This window comes from Onychostruthus taczanowskii, unplaced genomic scaffold (genome assembly GCF_017590055.1).
Source record: "Onychostruthus taczanowskii isolate IOZ18803 unplaced genomic scaffold, ASM1759005v1 scaffold218, whole genome shotgun sequence".
Taxonomy (NCBI): Eukaryota; Metazoa; Chordata; class Aves; order Passeriformes; family Passeridae; genus Onychostruthus; species Onychostruthus taczanowskii.
The window spans coordinates 110,461-127,735 of NW_024499440.1; the positions used below are offsets into that span (position 1 = coordinate 110,461).

Genomic DNA, 17,275 nt, shown 5'->3' on the forward strand with positions numbered 1-17,275 from the left:
CTGAACAACCCCGGCTCCCGCAGCCTTTCCTCTCAGGAGAGGTGCTCCAGCCCTCTAATCAGCTTCGTTTCACCACAGTTTTTGTTTTCAGCTTTGGAAGAACAAGAAAATGAAAAAATCTTACAGGTACACACAAGAGCTCTGCTCCCCAGAGAGATGAACCCTCCTGGGCGAGCGCAGCCCTTACTGAGGGCAGCAGAGCAGGGGCAGCAGGCAGGCAGCCACTGAACAAACGAGCACAGCGTGACGCTCTTCCTCTCCCTCACAGGGGATGCAAAGCCGGTGTGGAAGTGGAAAATGGGTTATTTATAAGGCAGCTGGCATCGCATTGTTTGCCTCCTGCAGACTTTGATGGTTCTGATGAGACAAATGGGAGCGAGCTGCTCCTACAGCACATGACTTCCTTCGTGCTTCCTGTGACATTTCCAAGAGGGAAACTCCTATTTCCCAGAGCACTCCACTCCCCATCTCCCCACCAGTTAGTCAGCATGGTGCTCCACCTCAGACAGCAAAGAGCAGCAGGTCCAGCATGCCAGGGGCTTGGTGCCACCACCCTGTGCTGGGGTCAGGGAAGGTGAGCATGCCACGTCCCACAGCAGCCCAGATGTTGACCACGACGGAGCACAGCTGGAGGAAGAGACTGCTGTGCCAAGGAGCTGACAGACAGCACTTCCAGCCCCACCTTTGGGGAGGTGAGGCCATGCTCCTGGAAAGCCCTGTGGTCACAGCAGGTGGCTAGAAAAGAAGGAATGGGCTCAAAAAATTATAAACTAAACTGGGTTTTGAGCCCAGAGGAGCTTAAGGCAAAAATACCCCCCAGCCTTGTTTTCCGGGGGAAATACAACTTCCATTGGAAGTAAGTTTTAGCCAGCACTGGAAAAGCCTCACCATCAATTCTCCTCACCACTCCCTGCAATTACAACACAGGCCAAGTATTTTCTTGTTTACTAGTGAGGGAATGCTGAGGAATGTCGTCTTGACAAAATTAAAGATTCAGTCACATCTTGGCTAACTTGACTAACCCTAATTTGATCACCATGGTGATTCATGGCTTTGCCATCTCGAGGCAAGGGAAACTCCAAAGCTGATGAACAACTTTTTGGAGCACCTTGAAGCAGCATTAAAAGAAAGTCTGGTCAGAAGCCAAAGGAAGCACACATATAGGATACATTCCAGCAAAGCATCAGGCATTAGCAAAGCATCAGTGTGTTCCCAACAGGGAAGCTTCAAGAGGCAGGATACCCATCTGCTACTTCCAGCTACATTATTAGGAACGCATTAAGAAAAACACAGAGAAGAAAATTGCATTAATTATTGCATTGTTTAGAGAAGAAACAGGAATGCCAGTTAGCTTAACTCTTGTTTAACCCTCTCCTGCAGCAAAAACTCAAGATACTCAGAGAAAAATGTATAAACTGACATCACCTGAGGCCCCCCACTTCAAAACATGGGGATGAAGAAAATCAAAATATATTCCCTCCTTCCAAAGCAATGCCCAGCACACAGTGCTCTCCCCAAGAGAGTGGCTGCTGCACAGTCACATCCATCACAAACAGCCTCACAGGACAAACCTCACTCTTAAGACTTTACAGCTCTGTGCAGACATTACCCAACATAAACAAGTCCTCCAGAAGAGCAACTACATCTATGCCACTTATAAAACCAGTGGGACAAACTCTGTTTTGCACAACACTGCAAGCTAACAACAAAAGCTAACAGCAAAAATATCAGTAAATATGAAACCTCTAAATTCAGATTAAATTGCAATTAACCCTAAGAGGTAGGAGTATATTTAACTCTAAATTAGTCTTCAGCGTATAGGTCAAGGTCCACAGACTCATGATCCCAAATGTCTCTTCCTACCTCTAATCCTTCAAGATGTCAAACTTCAGCTGCAAGCCTCTCTGCCCCCACAGTAACTGGAAAGAAAGGTGGCAAGATTCCTCTGTAAAAGTTGTTTCCGCTTTCAAACATTTCACAAAAATCTCAGTAAATGGATTTGCCCTTCATAGCCAGAGCTGAAACTGCAGCAAACACCTTTGCTCTGCCAAGCCAACGGGCTTGCAGCAGCCGCACCGCACCAATAATCCAAATTATCCTTCAACACCTCCAGCTCTCCAGTCTGAAGTTACATTTTTTCCAAATTACTGCACAAGCCAGGCAGTGCCAGGGCAGCCTACCGCCCCTCACTCGCCTGGCTCTGCTCAGGGAGGCTTACAAAAGCGCCTTGGTTTAGTTTTTGGGGAACACCCAATTTTCTGCACCTGCTCTGCTTTAATTATTGACTAGGCGAGGAGCTCCTGATTAAAATGCAAGGCAAGTCTGGCACACAACCTCAGCTTCTGATCATCGCCCGCAGACACAGTTGGAAGAGAAACCCGAATTCCCTGCCACAGTTCAAGAATTAAAAGAAAGGGTGAATCAGTTTCACTTGGGGAACTTAAATTCAGCAAGGAAAATACTTTTTGTACCCTTGCAACTGAAAACTCTCACAACATTTGAAATTTTAAACCACGGCTTTAGGTTCACACACAATGAGGAGGTTTAAAAGCTTCCTTTCAATTGTACTGTGTTTTTACAAGCTATTTCTGCCAGAGTAAACCTAACAGGTAATTACAGGTCTGACCTCCTTCTATTGCACAAATATGCCTTTGGAAACAACGTGGATAAATATTTGCCCAATACGAGAAGACAACTCCAAGAGGAACCATTCCAGTTTATCAACTCTGTGATTCATGTTGATACAAGCTTTATTCTCTATTTAAGGAACAAGATAACGCTTAGGAAGTGCATCTGCCCAAATTGTGTTTCACAGATCTGCCACGGGCCACCCTAAACAGTGGCACAGCCAGACCTCAGGTCACACCCAGCCAAGAGCCATCAGCAAGACAGGGAGGGAACCACACTCCAAATACTGACCCCTGCTCAACCACCGAGGTACCTCTGAGCAGCAGCCAGGCTGCAGAGGAAACATGAGTAAAACACTGCTGGTAATGTGAATAAAGCAGCGCTGGGGCTGGGCTGTGTGACATCCCCTTCCTCCCGTTTGGGGAGATGATCACGGAAGGCCAAAGGAGCTGAAAACAAAACGAGAGCACTCCACCTGCCCCTCAGCCTTATCCTGAAATCCCAATCCCAGATGTTCCTATTTTCTGCCAGTACCAAGAGAACTTGGGAAAACAAGGTGGTGGCAGCCCCAGGCAGCAGCCATCCACAAGAAGGCACAAAAACCAGACAGGATGATTGTGTCCCGAGCCATAGAGACCTTGGGTCCCCCAAAGCCAGGCTGTTTATGCATCACACTGACTCACATGAGCAGGGACAATGCCATGGGAATTGTTTACAGCGTCAAGGTCGTTTCATAGAATTAAAGGAAACGTCAAGAGATGAGATAACACCAACAGTTCTGAAGGTACAGCTAATCCTAACCTTGTAGGAAGCTATTTCTCCCTGAGTTGCTCCCCTCTCTTGCAGGGACAACCCTTCACACATTCCCAGATTCCTCATTTCACCTCACGCCCTTCATCCTGTGTCTGTAGAGCACCAGCAGCAGTGTGGCACACAAAAATTATGGTGTATAACCACAAATGTTAAACTGTTTCTCTGTGCACTTTGGGTTTGAAATCAGGGATTTTTTCTTTTGCTGAATTTCCACTCAAAAAGCTTGTGGAAAGTGCTGACTCCTTTGCAGTGAGAATTATCCCCTGAGGTCCCTGGAATTACAGGCTAGTGTAATGCCTCTAAATCTTATCAACAGCAGAGCTGGCTGGCCTCTGGGCATTTAAACTGGTCCAAAATCCCAGGGGGCCCCTTGGCTATACCAGCCCCCACATCCTCTGGGTGCCTTCTTTGAGACAGCCCAGGCACCTTGTCATTAGCAGCCCTGAAGCCTGTTTCTGCAGTAAATGAGCTCCTTGGATCTTCCAAAACAATTCTCACCTTCCTCAAGGGAACAGAAAAGAATAAAAATAAAACCTCACAAAAAAATTTAAAAAAAATGCAGTCCTTAACAAGAGCAGCCCTTAAAACACAAAAAAAAAAAAATAAAGAGAGAGAATCAAAGCTTGGAAATGAAAAGCTGACTTATCCTTTAATAACAGAACTTTCCTGTATTTATGGAGATTTCTGGTTTGGCACAAAAACATCTGCTCATTTAGTGGGTGTTATAAGTATCACTTCTATACCCTGGTGATGCTGAAACCAAGAGGCCTGGTTTAGTGGTAAATGAGCAGAGAAAAACATTTTCCCTGACTCTGAAACCCAAATTCTAGTTCTCACTGGGGCGTAGGGCTTCACCTCTGCACTGTACGTGGTCATCTCTGGCCACTGTTTTGTGCTGCTGCTGCCACTGCTGCACTGCCCTGGCAGTGCCAACACCAGCACTGCTCCAGCCCCTTCAAACCCTGCCTGCAGGTCTGTGCCCAGCAGGAAAGCAGCCTGTGACCGGGCATGCCCTACGGCTCTTCTGTCCTCCTTCCAGGATCATTCTGGTTCCTGGGTTTTCCTGGATGGTTACCTTGCAATTTATCCCACTGCTTACAGCCAAGCCAGAGATAATGTCTTTTAAGCATCCCACCCCACTTGTGTTTAGAACAATCACCACAGGTTATCATGGATGCAAAATGCCATTTTCAAGCCAGAACTAATTATTCTCTGCAAATATGATGGCCCAGAGTAGTCCCCATCACAGAATGACATCATCTCACTCAATGGCAGGTCCTTGGGGCCAGGGAGGTGTGACACAGGGAAGTCTCCTGTTAAACTCGTCCTCGTTCTTCAGTTCTTTTCCTAAACATCTCTTTAGGGATGGGCTTAAGGGATCCTTGCTGTGGAGGAGTAAATGGCTTCAGGAGGCAACACGGTGTTCATTGTCAAACTCATTAAAAAAAAATAACCCAGCACTGCTGCAACACATTGCCCCAGACACCACCTCCCAACACGAACTCTAGGAAGCCTGATCAATACTTTATCCTGAAAGGGAACATAAGAAAAAGCCCTGAACAGGGCAAGGGTGCCAGACTGACACACATAATCCCATTAGAGCTATCCAGAGCACTCGGTTTGCTCAGTATCTGAGCGATAACAGGATTAACTTCATGTTTAACATCATTTTAGCCTAATAATTGCAGAATCACTCCTACAGGGTAATGTCATTGATTCAGCAGGGGATTCCCATCACCCCCCCACGACTCCCAGCCTTGAAAGCCCCTTCATTAGCGTCAGCATCTTAAGTTAATTGCTTGGAGAGATTTTCCTTTCCTCTCCCAAAGCAAAATGTAACTTAACCCCTGCAACCTACAATGTCTGGGCAGAACAAACTCCTGCCTTCCCTGCAGAAAAGAGCCCACTTTAGTTTCCTAATCACCACTTCAGTTTCCAAGAGTTAATGTTAAGACCAAAGAGCTGGAGGGGAGAAGGGCAGGTTTTTTCATCACTTTGGTTGAATTTCAACAAAAAAACATGACAAAGGCTGGTTACAGTCCTCTCAAAGACCAAGGTTCAGCCCCAGATCCCTGCCTAACTCTGCCTTCCTGGGGAGAGGGGGTTGATGAGCTCTCTAAGAGCAGAGCTACAGCCAGCCAGGATCACCACAGAGCCTCCAGGAACAATTTTCCTTGCCAAGTCATGACTTGCTGCTCACCTCACCTTGGAAACGAGTCCCCCAGTGCAGCGGGGCTGGGAAGGAAAGGGGAAGCACAGAAAGCAAAGGGTACACAGAGCACAGGAACGGGGGTGTGTTTGATAGGGGAGTTTTCCAGGGAGTGCAGAACACTGTTAAATTCCACCGTTCAAGTGCAGCAGGAGCTGTGCTACACCAATTAGGCCAGTGTTGTTATGCTGGCACTGAGCCTAACATGAGCCCAATCAGACCCCATTGCACTGCCTACGAAAGCCAATGTCCACAGCCACTGCTTGGACCATCATGGTTTGTCTCTTCTACCCCCCCAAAAAGGGGAGGGAGGGGACGGAGAAAATCTCCTACAGAAATGCAATTCACAAAATTCTAGAATGGTTTGAGTTGAAAGGGACCTGCAAACTCATCTCGTTCCACTCCCTGCCACAGTCCACTATCCCAGGGTGCTCCAAGCCCTGTTCAGTCTGGCCTTGGACACTTGCAGGGATGGGGCAGCCACAGCTTCGCTGGACAATCTGTGCCAGAGCCTCCCTTCCCTCACAGGGAACAATTCCTTCCCAACATTGCACCCAGCCCTGCCCCTGGCAGCGGGAAGCCATTACCCCTGTCCTGTCCCCAGGGTCCCCTGTCCCAGCCCCCGGGTCCCCCTGTCCCTCCCCCGGGTCCCCCTGTCCCCCTGTCCCGTCCCCAGGGTCCCCCTGTCCCCCTGTCCCGTCCCCAGGGTCCCCCTGTCCCTCTGTCCCGTCCCCAGGGTCCCCCTCTCCCGTCCCCAGGGTCCCCCAGCTCCTCCCAGCTCGGCCCGCCTTGGGCCGGTCCCGCGCGCCCTCTGGCGGCCACAGCGAAGCTCTGCAGCTCAGCGGACCCGGCGGGGCTGGAGCAGGGACGGGAACACACCGGGGAATGATCCCGAGCGTGTCCCGGGAACGGGAACTCGGGAACATACCGGGGAATAAACCCGAGCGTGTCCCGGGACCGGGAACACACCGGGGAATGATCCCGAGGGTGTCCCGGGACGGGAACACACCGGGGAATAATCCCGAGCCTGTCCCGGGATGGGAACACACCGGGGAATGATCCCGAGCGTGTCCCGGGAATGGGAACACACCGGGGAATGATCCGAGCCTGTCCCGGGAATGGGAACACACCGGGGAATCATCCGAGCCTGTCCCGGGATGGGAACACAGCGGGGAATGATCCGAGCCTGTCCCGGGATGGGAACACATGAAGGAACAAGGGACAGGACAGGAGGGAACTGTCAAGTTGTGCCAGAGGAGGTTTAGATCGGATATTGGGGAAAATTTTTCATGGGAGGGTAGCCAGTGCCTGGCACAGCTGCCCGGCCGTGGCGCAGTGCCCGTCCCTGCTGGGTTTGAAAGCCCCGTGCATGTGGCACTTGAGGACAAGGGTTAGTGGTGGCAGTGCTGGAAGGCTGGACCTGAGGGTCTTGGCGGGCTTTTCCAACCTGAAGGGTTCTGGATTCTGTGGTAACAAAGCGCACAGCTGAGTTCCACCAATGTACAAAGCTCTACCGTACACAGCCTTAGGACTAGCTCTAACACACACCAGAATCCACAGCAGAGCCTGCATCAAAGCTCAGCTCAGAACCGGCACGGCCTGAGCACCCTCAGGCTGAGCAGATCTGTACAAGGAATTTAACAACTCCTACGGATGTTACTCTTCATGTGCCAGGGAATACAAATTGATCATAACCCAGACAGTAAATCCTTTTGAAATCTTAAAATCTCTGCTTCACAAAACGAGACAAACTTAAGCTGGGTTGAAGAGCCATGTTCTCCCTATGCAAGTCATGGTTATCCACTCATTCCACACAGCTGGATGGGTCCAACCTGTACAAAAACCACCAATATCTCCGGTTTCTTGTTTGTTTCAGGATACAAAAGACACCTTCAGCAGTCAGAGCCAGGGCTCCTTTCCAAGACAAAGGAGAGCCAAGCAGATAAAGTGGTGATGTCAGCAGTGACAACATCCAAACACTCACACTGGGCCTGCAACTCAGGACCAGCCTGAGGGCCTGGGAGTAGCTTTGTCCAGCCAACAGCTCAGCTAACACTGGCAGTCACAGCTCACAAAGGCAGCAAGATAATGAGAACATTCGGTATTTTGTTTTTAAAGGGCCAGGTTTGCCACTCAACCTGGACACATTGCTCCTGTGTGAAGAAACAGTAATAACAAAAATCACATTTATACTAAATCTGCTTGTCCCTGGTTCCAGGCAGGCTCCTCTTCTACTCCCAAACTCAATAAAATCAGCTACTAAAATCCCTGAACAGAATTTACAGGCAGTGTTCCAGGAGCAAGGTGAATTTAAGGTCCAACAAGTTAAAAAAGAAAACTAGAAACTCTGGAACCCTGCTGCCCTGCTCCATGCCCTACTTACTGAGCCACAGGAACTCCACACACTGTTTCACAGCAAATCACCCTGAATTGCCCAGAGGATTGACTGCATGTCCTACAAGGTCTCACCTCTTCACACAAGGAATAAGATTGTTCAATTCTGTCATGAAGCACATCAGCAAAGACGTTTCTCACTCAACATCAGCCTTTGCCACTATCTTGCTCCAACCAGCCTGGAGGCATCTCCATCCCAGCACATCCACAGCTGAGGCAGGAAACCACAAAACCAGCAGAATTAACCTCTGCTTTCCCCCAGCCAGAGATATGGGTACAAACTACACTGCTCCACCAGTCTGGCTTAAACTGAGAGCTCAGAGCCCTTGCAGGGCCTGGAGGGGCTCCAGGAGAGCTGGAGAGGGACTGGGGACAAGGGATGGAGGGACAGGACGCAGGGAATGGCTCCCACTGCCAGAGGGCAGGGATGGATGGGAGACTGGGAATTAGGAATTGCTCCCTGGGAGGGCGTGAGGCCCTGGCACTGGTGCCCAGAGCAGCTGTGGCTGCCCCTGGATCCCTGGCAGTGCCCAAGGCCAGGCTGGACAGGCCACCAAGAAACCTGGGACAGTGGAAGGTGTGCACCCATGGCCCTCCCAGCCCAAACTATTCAGTGATTCCATAATGGTTTGGAATCTCTGAGCATCTGAAGCTATAGCTCTGATTTTTGGGGATAAAGATGGGAATCAGGCAGACAGCCATGCATCCTGCTGGGAAAAAGCAGCAGAGCTGGTGGGATAAGAACCAAGTATTCATGTTTTTAGCTCTTTCCTCTACTCAGACTATATTTGGAGTCCATGTCTCCAGAAGCAGCAGACTCGTATCACGCTGGTTTCTTTCTGAGGCATGTAACTCAGGCATCAGCTTAGATGCTAAAACAAATTACTTCTTTGTTTGCACAAAGGTGAAGGACTTGAAGAGTATTTCCTATTTTTAGGAGGAAAAAAAATTGGGAAAAAAGTAGCACAGCAGGAGATAAAGAGGATGAAAGTCAAAGAGGATGAAAGTCAGCATGGAATAAAGCAGAAGATTCTTAAAAGCATCCATAAACTTAGTATTTCAGGAGCTTTCTAAAAAAGCAGCTTTGGGTAACAGCCTGTGTGTGCAAAGGCTACTTCACTAATTTCCTCAGATGTTTCACAGTGTCCCACAGAGATCTGCACCTTTTAGGGACTTACAAGTTCATATCTGAATACCTGCAGAAGAAGTGTGTAAGCATAGGCAGAAACTGTCAACGGAGTGCACAGTACAGGAGGTCAAAGAGCCCACCAGCAAACACCTTCCACAAAAAGGCATTCCATGCTGCCTCTGAACCTGTTCATTAATGATTGCTCATTACTGGGCAAGGCAACTGCAGGTCTGCTTCCACCTTAGGCTGATCCAGCGTGGCAAAGGAGCTTTCAAGGAACCATGAGCAATAAGGTGAGAATTCCCCTGCCAAGCACAAAGCTTCCACTTCAATATTTTGCTTTTTAGGTCTCCCAGACTTACAGACAGATGAAATACTAGATAGAACACAATCCAATATAGAACACACCCCCCCAAATTTACTGCAGAGAGCTGATGTAAAATCATGGAATCCCAGAATGGTTTGGGTTGGAAGGCACCTCAAAGCTCATCCAATTCCACCCTATGCCATGGGCAGGGACACCTTCCACTTCCACTAGACCAGTTTGCTCCAAGCCCCATCCAAACTGGCCTGAAATACTTCCAGGGATGGGGCAGCCACACCTTCTCTGAGATATCCATTTCAGTCCCTCACCACCCGCACAGAGAAGAATTTCTTCCCAATTTCCAATCCAAACCCATCCTCCTTCAGTTTAAGCCCACATGTGGCAACTTAAGGTACCCTCACCTACTCAGGGCCACGCCCCAAAGCTGGCCAGAAGTTTCTGTGTATTCTTCTCTACACTTAAGGCAGGGTTGTGAGCAAATTTTAAGCTGCATACCTGTTCTAGAATACCATGTATGGACAGCTCTGAAACTTCACTGCAGCTGCCTGGAGACCTGGCTTCCACTCGTCCTCAGGGATGAGCATGAATTAAAATCTGAAGACAACAGCAAATTTCATTTTTAATTAGCCAGGGCAGTCAGCCAAGGAAGGCTCCCCCACCCACCCATGGCTGGTGAAGGCTGACAGCTCAGAAGGATTTACGCTTCCCTGTGCATTCCCAGTGGCCATTCCAAGCACACCAGCTCAAACAAGCGCCAGCCATGCAGCATTGTGAGTGCAGTTAATATCCAACCAGGGAAGGACAGCAATGCACACAAAGCACCAGGCTTGAAGGGAACAAAGGGCACCGACTTGGACTTCAGCTCAGCTCCATCTTACCTCATCTCCGGGATCAACCCAGCAGTCCTGAGCTTAGCACATGGAGAATGGATATCCATAAAAGCAAAGGAATTTCAAGGAAATTATAATAAAAGATCCATCTATTGATTCTGTCTTTAATACAGGGCTCTTGGCTTCCAGCACTGAGGAGGTAAAGCTTCGTGACCAACCATGGGTGGTGTCTGTGCATGCAAAGATCCAGGACGGATCCTCCATCCTAAACTGGCACCACTCAAGTTGTTCAGAGGGAAAGGGAAAGGAACTTCAGTAAAGCTGGCAAAATACAAACAGAACATATGGCTTTTCACATCCCAGGCCACCAGCACTCATCAAAACACTCAGAAACCTCAAAAGGCTCCAGCTCTGCGTCTCACTGATCTAGCCAAAAAATGGGTTTCAACTGCCTGTGAAAAGGGACACAAAGTTTTGTGATGGGAACAGAGGTGGCTGGTGGCAGTCCCAGCACAGGCCAAGTCCTGGTGAGTGAGGAGAGCTCACTGACCACAGAATGGCTGGGGATGGGAGGCACCTTGAATATCTGTGGCAGGGACAGCTTCCACTAGACCAGGCTGCTCAGAGCCTCATCCAACCTGGCCTGGATGTTGCTCAGAGCCATCCCAGCAATCAAAGCTCTAGGGACTGAACAATGGCCCTGCTCTGCTGTGTCCCAGGGCTCACCAGGAGCTGCCACCTCCACAGGCACTGCTCCAGCCTCAGCTGCCAGTGCCACACTCACTTCACCTCCTCCACAAGTCATCTTCTGGAGTCAGTTTGCCACGAGCAAATCGGAAGGGAAAGCAATCACCACAGATTAAATGTGCACCTTACAGCCTGACAAAGAGGGGGCACAGCACTTCTTGCCACCAGGACTACAAGCACATTATACTTTTTTGCAGGAGCTCTTGGCTTGCAGATGATCTAACCAGGCCACTGGGCTCCAACACACCAGCTCTGTATGAAGCCAAAACCTGGCCTTCATCTGCCTCACCAAGCATTCTGCCCTGCTGACAAGTACAACCATTCCCAAAGCTTTCAGGATAGCATCACCTGACTGCACAGAATAACCTAGAAATATTATTTATAAGTTAGAATCACCCACTGCAGTATCACAGTCCAGACAATGCGAGGCCAATATGCTGCATGGATACTGGTTTCCCACGGTGCAGGCAAGAGCTTTCATGCAAATCTCATGTCAATGGCAGGGAAAAAATGGGCATTTAACTCCTTTCTTGTAGCCATTTTAGGCAAACAGATGGAAGAGCTCTTCAAGGCAATCTCCAAGCAAAAAATCTGTGAGTTTTAGTTACAACCATATTCTTGCATCAGTTAAACCTATCAGCAATGAATTTGATTGCTTCAGGGCAAGCACTACACACTGCCTAAAGCAAGAGATTTAAATTTTAATTAAAAAAAAATTAAATATCCTGTATCTTCTGCAACAAGAGCAGCCTAAAGGAATAAATACAGAACAACAGGAACAACCAGAAGCTGATCCTCCTTTATGCCTTGCCCTGTGCCTTGCTCAAATCAGCTCATTGCTTCTGGCCTCTTCCTTATTAAGAAAGGGGATGTTGTTGGGATAGCCAAGAGACCAGTATTCCAGGTTTCACAGATGGGAGATTCCAAAAAAGATCTTCCATATGTACAGAGCTTCAGTCAGATCTGGTCCACACCACAGTACAAATGCAGCTGATGCATCTGCCAAACTACATTATTTTCTAATCACCTTCTACACTTGAAATGAAGACACCAAGTTTAAAGTAATCAGGTTCTTTACGATGCTAAACCAAGGAGGACAGGCCAGGTCCATAATCTGTGGTAAGAGATCTAAGACCATACTCACCAGTGTTCTCTTCCATTCCTCTTGTACACTAGGGTCCAGAGAAATTCCTACAAAAACAGGAAACAAAGTCAACACACAAATTAAAACACAAGTGTGAACAAAGCTCAGATTTAGTTTTATTTCTCTATCAGCTCTGCTCAGCCTACACAAAACCAGTGTGGAGGGAACCTAGGGCAGAAATCCTGCCCCAAACTAGCAAGAGTGTGACATTGTCACCCCTCTTTGAAGGCATCAGAAGCTTCTAATCACACACATGCTGTGATGGAAAGAAAAGAGAAACAAAATTAAGATGACATAATTACAAGGCAGTAATATTTGTTCCCAGGGAAAACATTCCACATCTGCCTCTTCAGGAAGGGATGTGCATGCTGTAAAAAGGAACAGCCTACTGCTTGTCTAGCAAAGGCAGCACAGCACGTGCACAGGAAGTATTTCAGATGTCACACAGCATCAAGGCACTTCTGAACATACTGGGGTGGGGAGAACACAAAAAAAAGGAACCAGGATTTTAGTAGAAAAGCTTTTTTTTTTTTTTTCCTGGGGAAAGTTCTGAAATGAGATGCCAGGGGAACTAAGTTTGGGGAAATCACGATGTGTCTTGATTTTTGCAGATTCTGCAGCACAGTAAAAACAGGCTCAGTATTTTAGAAAAAGGGAGGTTCTGTCCTCAAAATCTTGCAGTTCAAACTTAGACAGCCACAACTGGACATGTCAGCAGGAACAGCATGGGGTGACTGGGGAAGAACTACAAATTAAGGTTGTTCCAGTGCCAAGGAGTCAAAGCCAGCCTTTATCCACAGCCCACTTCAGCCTAACCTTTTCCTCACGAAGCCCAGGCCATCTCATCACCTTTGGTCCCAGCAGCAAAGCACAGTTTGGTGGCTTTAGTTTAACATCAGATCAGCTCATCATCTCCACGTGACAACTTGCTGACTGTGCAGCACGTGCTCAGCTTGTTCAGGAGCACTGGAGCATCCCAGGGCTGCAGTGTCAGCTGCAATGTCACCATCCATGCAAGCTCTGCAGTGGGGCTTTTCAGCTTTGCTTTGCTCAGCTGTGTGGGGGAAAATGCTTCTTTGGATCAGACCACCATGCTCCAGGCTACTTCTCTCTGATGCAGCTCAAATTCCATCACAGTGATGTTCTTGGAATGGAAGGGGGAAACACCTCAACAGAGCCAGGAAACCCCCAAAACATAATTGGGGATCACAGCTTTAAACAGCTTAGGAAAGGGAACAAGTATCTGTACAGGCTTCTGGGCAGCAAACGAGTGGATCAAGAACATCAGAGGCAGAGAGCCACAAGCTGCTCAGGAAGCACCCTCAATCCCTACAGTCTAATCCATTAACACTGTTAAAATACAGCTTTCACATGCATTTGGGATGCATGGTTTGCTGCATCCACGTGCTGCATCGAGGACACCATTTGCAAGAACTGGAATGAAGGAACTACAGAATCATTTAGGCTGGAAAAGCCCTCCAAGACGATTGAGTCCAACCATTAACCCAGCACTGCCAAGACAGCCCCTAACCCCTGTCCTCAAGTGCCCCACCCACACGTTTTTGAACCCTTCCAGGAATGGTGACTCCAACACTGCTCTGACAGCCTGTGCCATGGCTTGACAATCCTTTTAGGAATAAATTTTCCCTGATATCCAACCCAAAACTCCCTGACACAACTTGAGGCTGTGTTCTCTTATCCTGTGCCTTCCTCCCTAGGTGCAGAGCCTGATCCTCGTGTGCTCCAGTCTCCTGCCAGGGAATGCTCCCCCACGGAAGGCAGAAGAGCCACCACCATCCCTGCCTGCCCTTTCCAGCACGCCCTTCTGGGAGAGGAAAGCAGAAGGGGAACTGAAACTGCCACCCCAAGGCCTACTTGAACCTCAGCACAAGTGACAGCAGTGCTCCCACTGCTCCCAGGGAGATGGGTGTAACTTGCCTTTCAGGGGAATGCTGCACCTGCTGTGCTCTGCACTGCAAGGGGCACATTTGTGCCTGGAACACCAATCCTGGCAGCCAGCACTGCTGGGCACTCACTGTGCACACCCGAGACATCTGCCACCGCCTGACAGCACAGCTGGGAGGGTCTTCTGAGCACAGCACTAAATCCACAATAGCTGGTTAGCAACAGAACAAGCATAAAGGCACGCTGGGGAAAGAAAAGTGATGCCAGGGTAGAGAAAGGAGCAAAGTCCTCACTCCTGCAGCATTGCCTGCACTAAGAACAGGCACTTCTCACCAAAGAAATGGATTAAGCAATGCAGATCCTGCTGCCAGCGCTAACTACGAGTGGCTAATTGGACAGATGTATTCTGGAATAACATTTGAGATAACCCACTCCACGGAACAGAAATTTGCTTTTACCCCTACTGTCACAGGTTTCCCAGATACCTACTTCTGAGAAAACTTGGCTTTTTCATTTCCTCTAGCACGACATGCCACAGCTCCTCTGAATATTCATGTCCTCTGAGTGCCCTACATTCCCTGGGCCTGACAGCTGTGTGAAATTCCTGTTCCTGAGAGCCCTGGTGCCAGCACAGCTCGGGACTCTCCCCAGCCCCTCTGGTACTCTGGCCACCACAGTAGCAGAACCACGGTCTTTGTCTGCCTCGAGACTTCAAACACTCTACAGCTTTTTCCCCAGCTCTTTGTACCACTCCAAGAATATTTTCCTGTTCCATTGACCCGGCTCTGAACTCCTGCAGAAAGGCGATGGCTTCTTTCCAAGCTAGGCAGCTAATCCACACCCAATAGAAAATGACTGTTTCACAGCAATGCTGGAGTGTTTGGTACCCTGTTTCTTCAGTCTTAACACACCCCCCGTGCACAGGCAATTTTGTCTTTCCCAGCTCTGCCCATGTGCTCAGCTCTGTCACATTCTCCCCCAGCAACACAAACCAGCCCAATGCCAGATTTTGGATCTCCTTCCATGCCCTCCTACCCATTCCTTGCACCAGCACCGATCCAGCTGCTCTGGGAACAGTCAAAGCTGGCCCAGATGCACACCAAGCATCTCCAGAGCAGTGGGCTGGGGATGACAGGACCTCAACAGGACCACAAAGCTGCACACCAAGGTGCCAAAGCTGCACACCAAGGTGCTGCTGTTTGCTCCAGCCTTGGGCAATCCACATCCATGAGCTCTACTGAATACCTGTTTACAGCTTCCCCCTTTCCATGAGCTTTACTGAATACCATTTTACAGCTTCCCCCTTTCCATGAGCTTTATTTAATACCCCTTTACAGCTTCCCCCTTTCCTCACTGTCTCATTCTCAGCAATCCTTACCCAGACCTCTGGAATATTAAGCATTCAGTTTCCTTCAGAATGAAGCTCATTAGCTGGACCACTCTGTCCTTGCTGCTCATCTCCTCCAGAAACATGAACAGCTTCCTTCAGAAGACTACAGCACGCTTCCAACAGTCCAGCTAAAACCTAAGCCAATGTTGGTTGTTTTTCCCAACTAAACTAGAAAACTGACAACTCTTCCAAGCAGAAGTGGCACATTACTTCTCCACAGTGGCTGCCAACAGGCTTGCCTTAGGCATGGAAACACAGTTTCCATGCTGGCTCAGCTCTAAATCACCATTGAGAGAGGGACATGACAGCAGCTGGGCAGCTACTACAGGGCTTTTACTGTAATGAGACACAAAACCCAAGGCTGCCTTGGAAAAAAAAAACACATGTGAAGAGAAAGGATGCTCTTATAACTGTTAGGAACTATATCCACCAGCTGGAGGGAAAGGGAAGGGTTAACACACACCTGTAGCTTGAGGAATATGGTCCTGCATTAATACAGACCATGACCCATGAAATTAAACAAGCTCACCTGACAACTCCCAGATGATTATTCATTTTGACCTAATATGGTGCTAGTAACAGCCAATAAACAAATATTATTTGTTGCTCATTGTGCCCCTTCAGCCCTTTGCTTTACACTACTTAAAAAAAAATGGCATTTCTGCCCAGAAGGCTCCCGCTGGGGCATATGACGAGCCCAGCAAAGGGTTGGTGCTGCCCACAACAGCTCACCTTCATAACAAGAAAAAGCAGACGCCAGGAATAAGGCCAGCTGGGAGAGGGCAGCCAGGCACAGAGCAGCCTCTGCTTCAGCACTCAGAGAACGTCCCGAGTCTTCCTCCCTGACCTGCCAACCTGCACTCAAATGGTTGACCCAAGCCAGCAGGACTCTCCCCAGCTGCAAATGCTTCTCAAGGACCAGACTCACCACCCCTCCCCAGCTACCCCATGGATCGGGCTGCCTGCTCCTCTTTATAAATGCAATTCAAAAATAAAATCAACATTTTATTCTCTCACCAATAATTACTCCTTCCAGGAAGGCAGATGAGCGGATTTTTGCAAAGCTGAGATAACTCCACCTAATGCCACGGGTCTGTTGGCCATGAAGCTCCATCAGCTCCTCAGGGGGAGGGCTAAAGAAACTCATTTCATCTGCCAGCAGTAAGATTAAGAGCATGGTAAACAATATTAAAATTCTGTTCTACAAAGCAGAATACCTCAACAGCACCAAAGTATTCTCCCAAAGGAGAGATTACAGCACGGGTGCACAACTGGAGTTTAAGTATTACAAGGGAAATTCTTTAAAAAGCCTAAATAGATCAACCATGCCAAATGCCCTAGTGCAGATTACAAGACAAGGTGTAAAGGTATGATTAACCTCTTGTTGGACAGAGTGGTACAAAGGGGAAGAGATGCACAAGCCCCTTTTCAAGTCAGTGGATGCCAAAAAGCTCATAGATTTTTCTGACTTCATCTAAAAACAAACCAGCTCCACCTAGAAGTCTTGGTTTGCTCATATGGTTTGAACATCCTTTGCTGGTTTCTGCAAATTGCTGGAACTACAAATGCTGGTTTCAAAATCCTCTGAGCAGCCTCGGCTGACGCAGTTTGTTCTGCACTAATCACACACTGAGCAGTGGAGAGGTCAGTTGGAGGGAAATCAGAATATTCCTCCTTAGTAAAACTGCACAGATTAAACCCAGTAGTTCTGCAGCCTAATGTGGCAACATGCCAATTAACAGGGTGCAGCACTAATTAACA

General features: G+C 48.4%; 1 protein-coding gene across 3 annotated transcripts in view; it reads right to left on the bottom strand.

The window, feature by feature from the left end:
* PHACTR4 (phosphatase and actin regulator 4) overlaps window positions 1-17,275 on the bottom strand; it is a 58,960-nt gene that overhangs the window by 27,400 nt on the left and 14,285 nt on the right. Inside the window, exons 1-3 of one of the 3 annotated variants that reach the window (XM_041404658.1) lie at window positions 12,220-12,268; window positions 10,377-10,607; window positions 9,994-10,092 (exon numbers count right to left, since the gene is read on the bottom strand). Coding sequence is in view for 1 of the 3 variants with exons in the window: in XM_041404657.1 (XP_041260591.1) it covers window positions 12,220-12,235 (16 nt within the window). In the remaining 2 variants the exon portion in view is untranslated. Of the gene's footprint in view, window positions 1-9,993; window positions 10,093-10,376; window positions 10,608-12,219; window positions 12,269-17,275 lie in introns of those variants that run through there. The other 2 variants (XM_041404659.1, XM_041404657.1) reach the window with 2 other exon arrangements.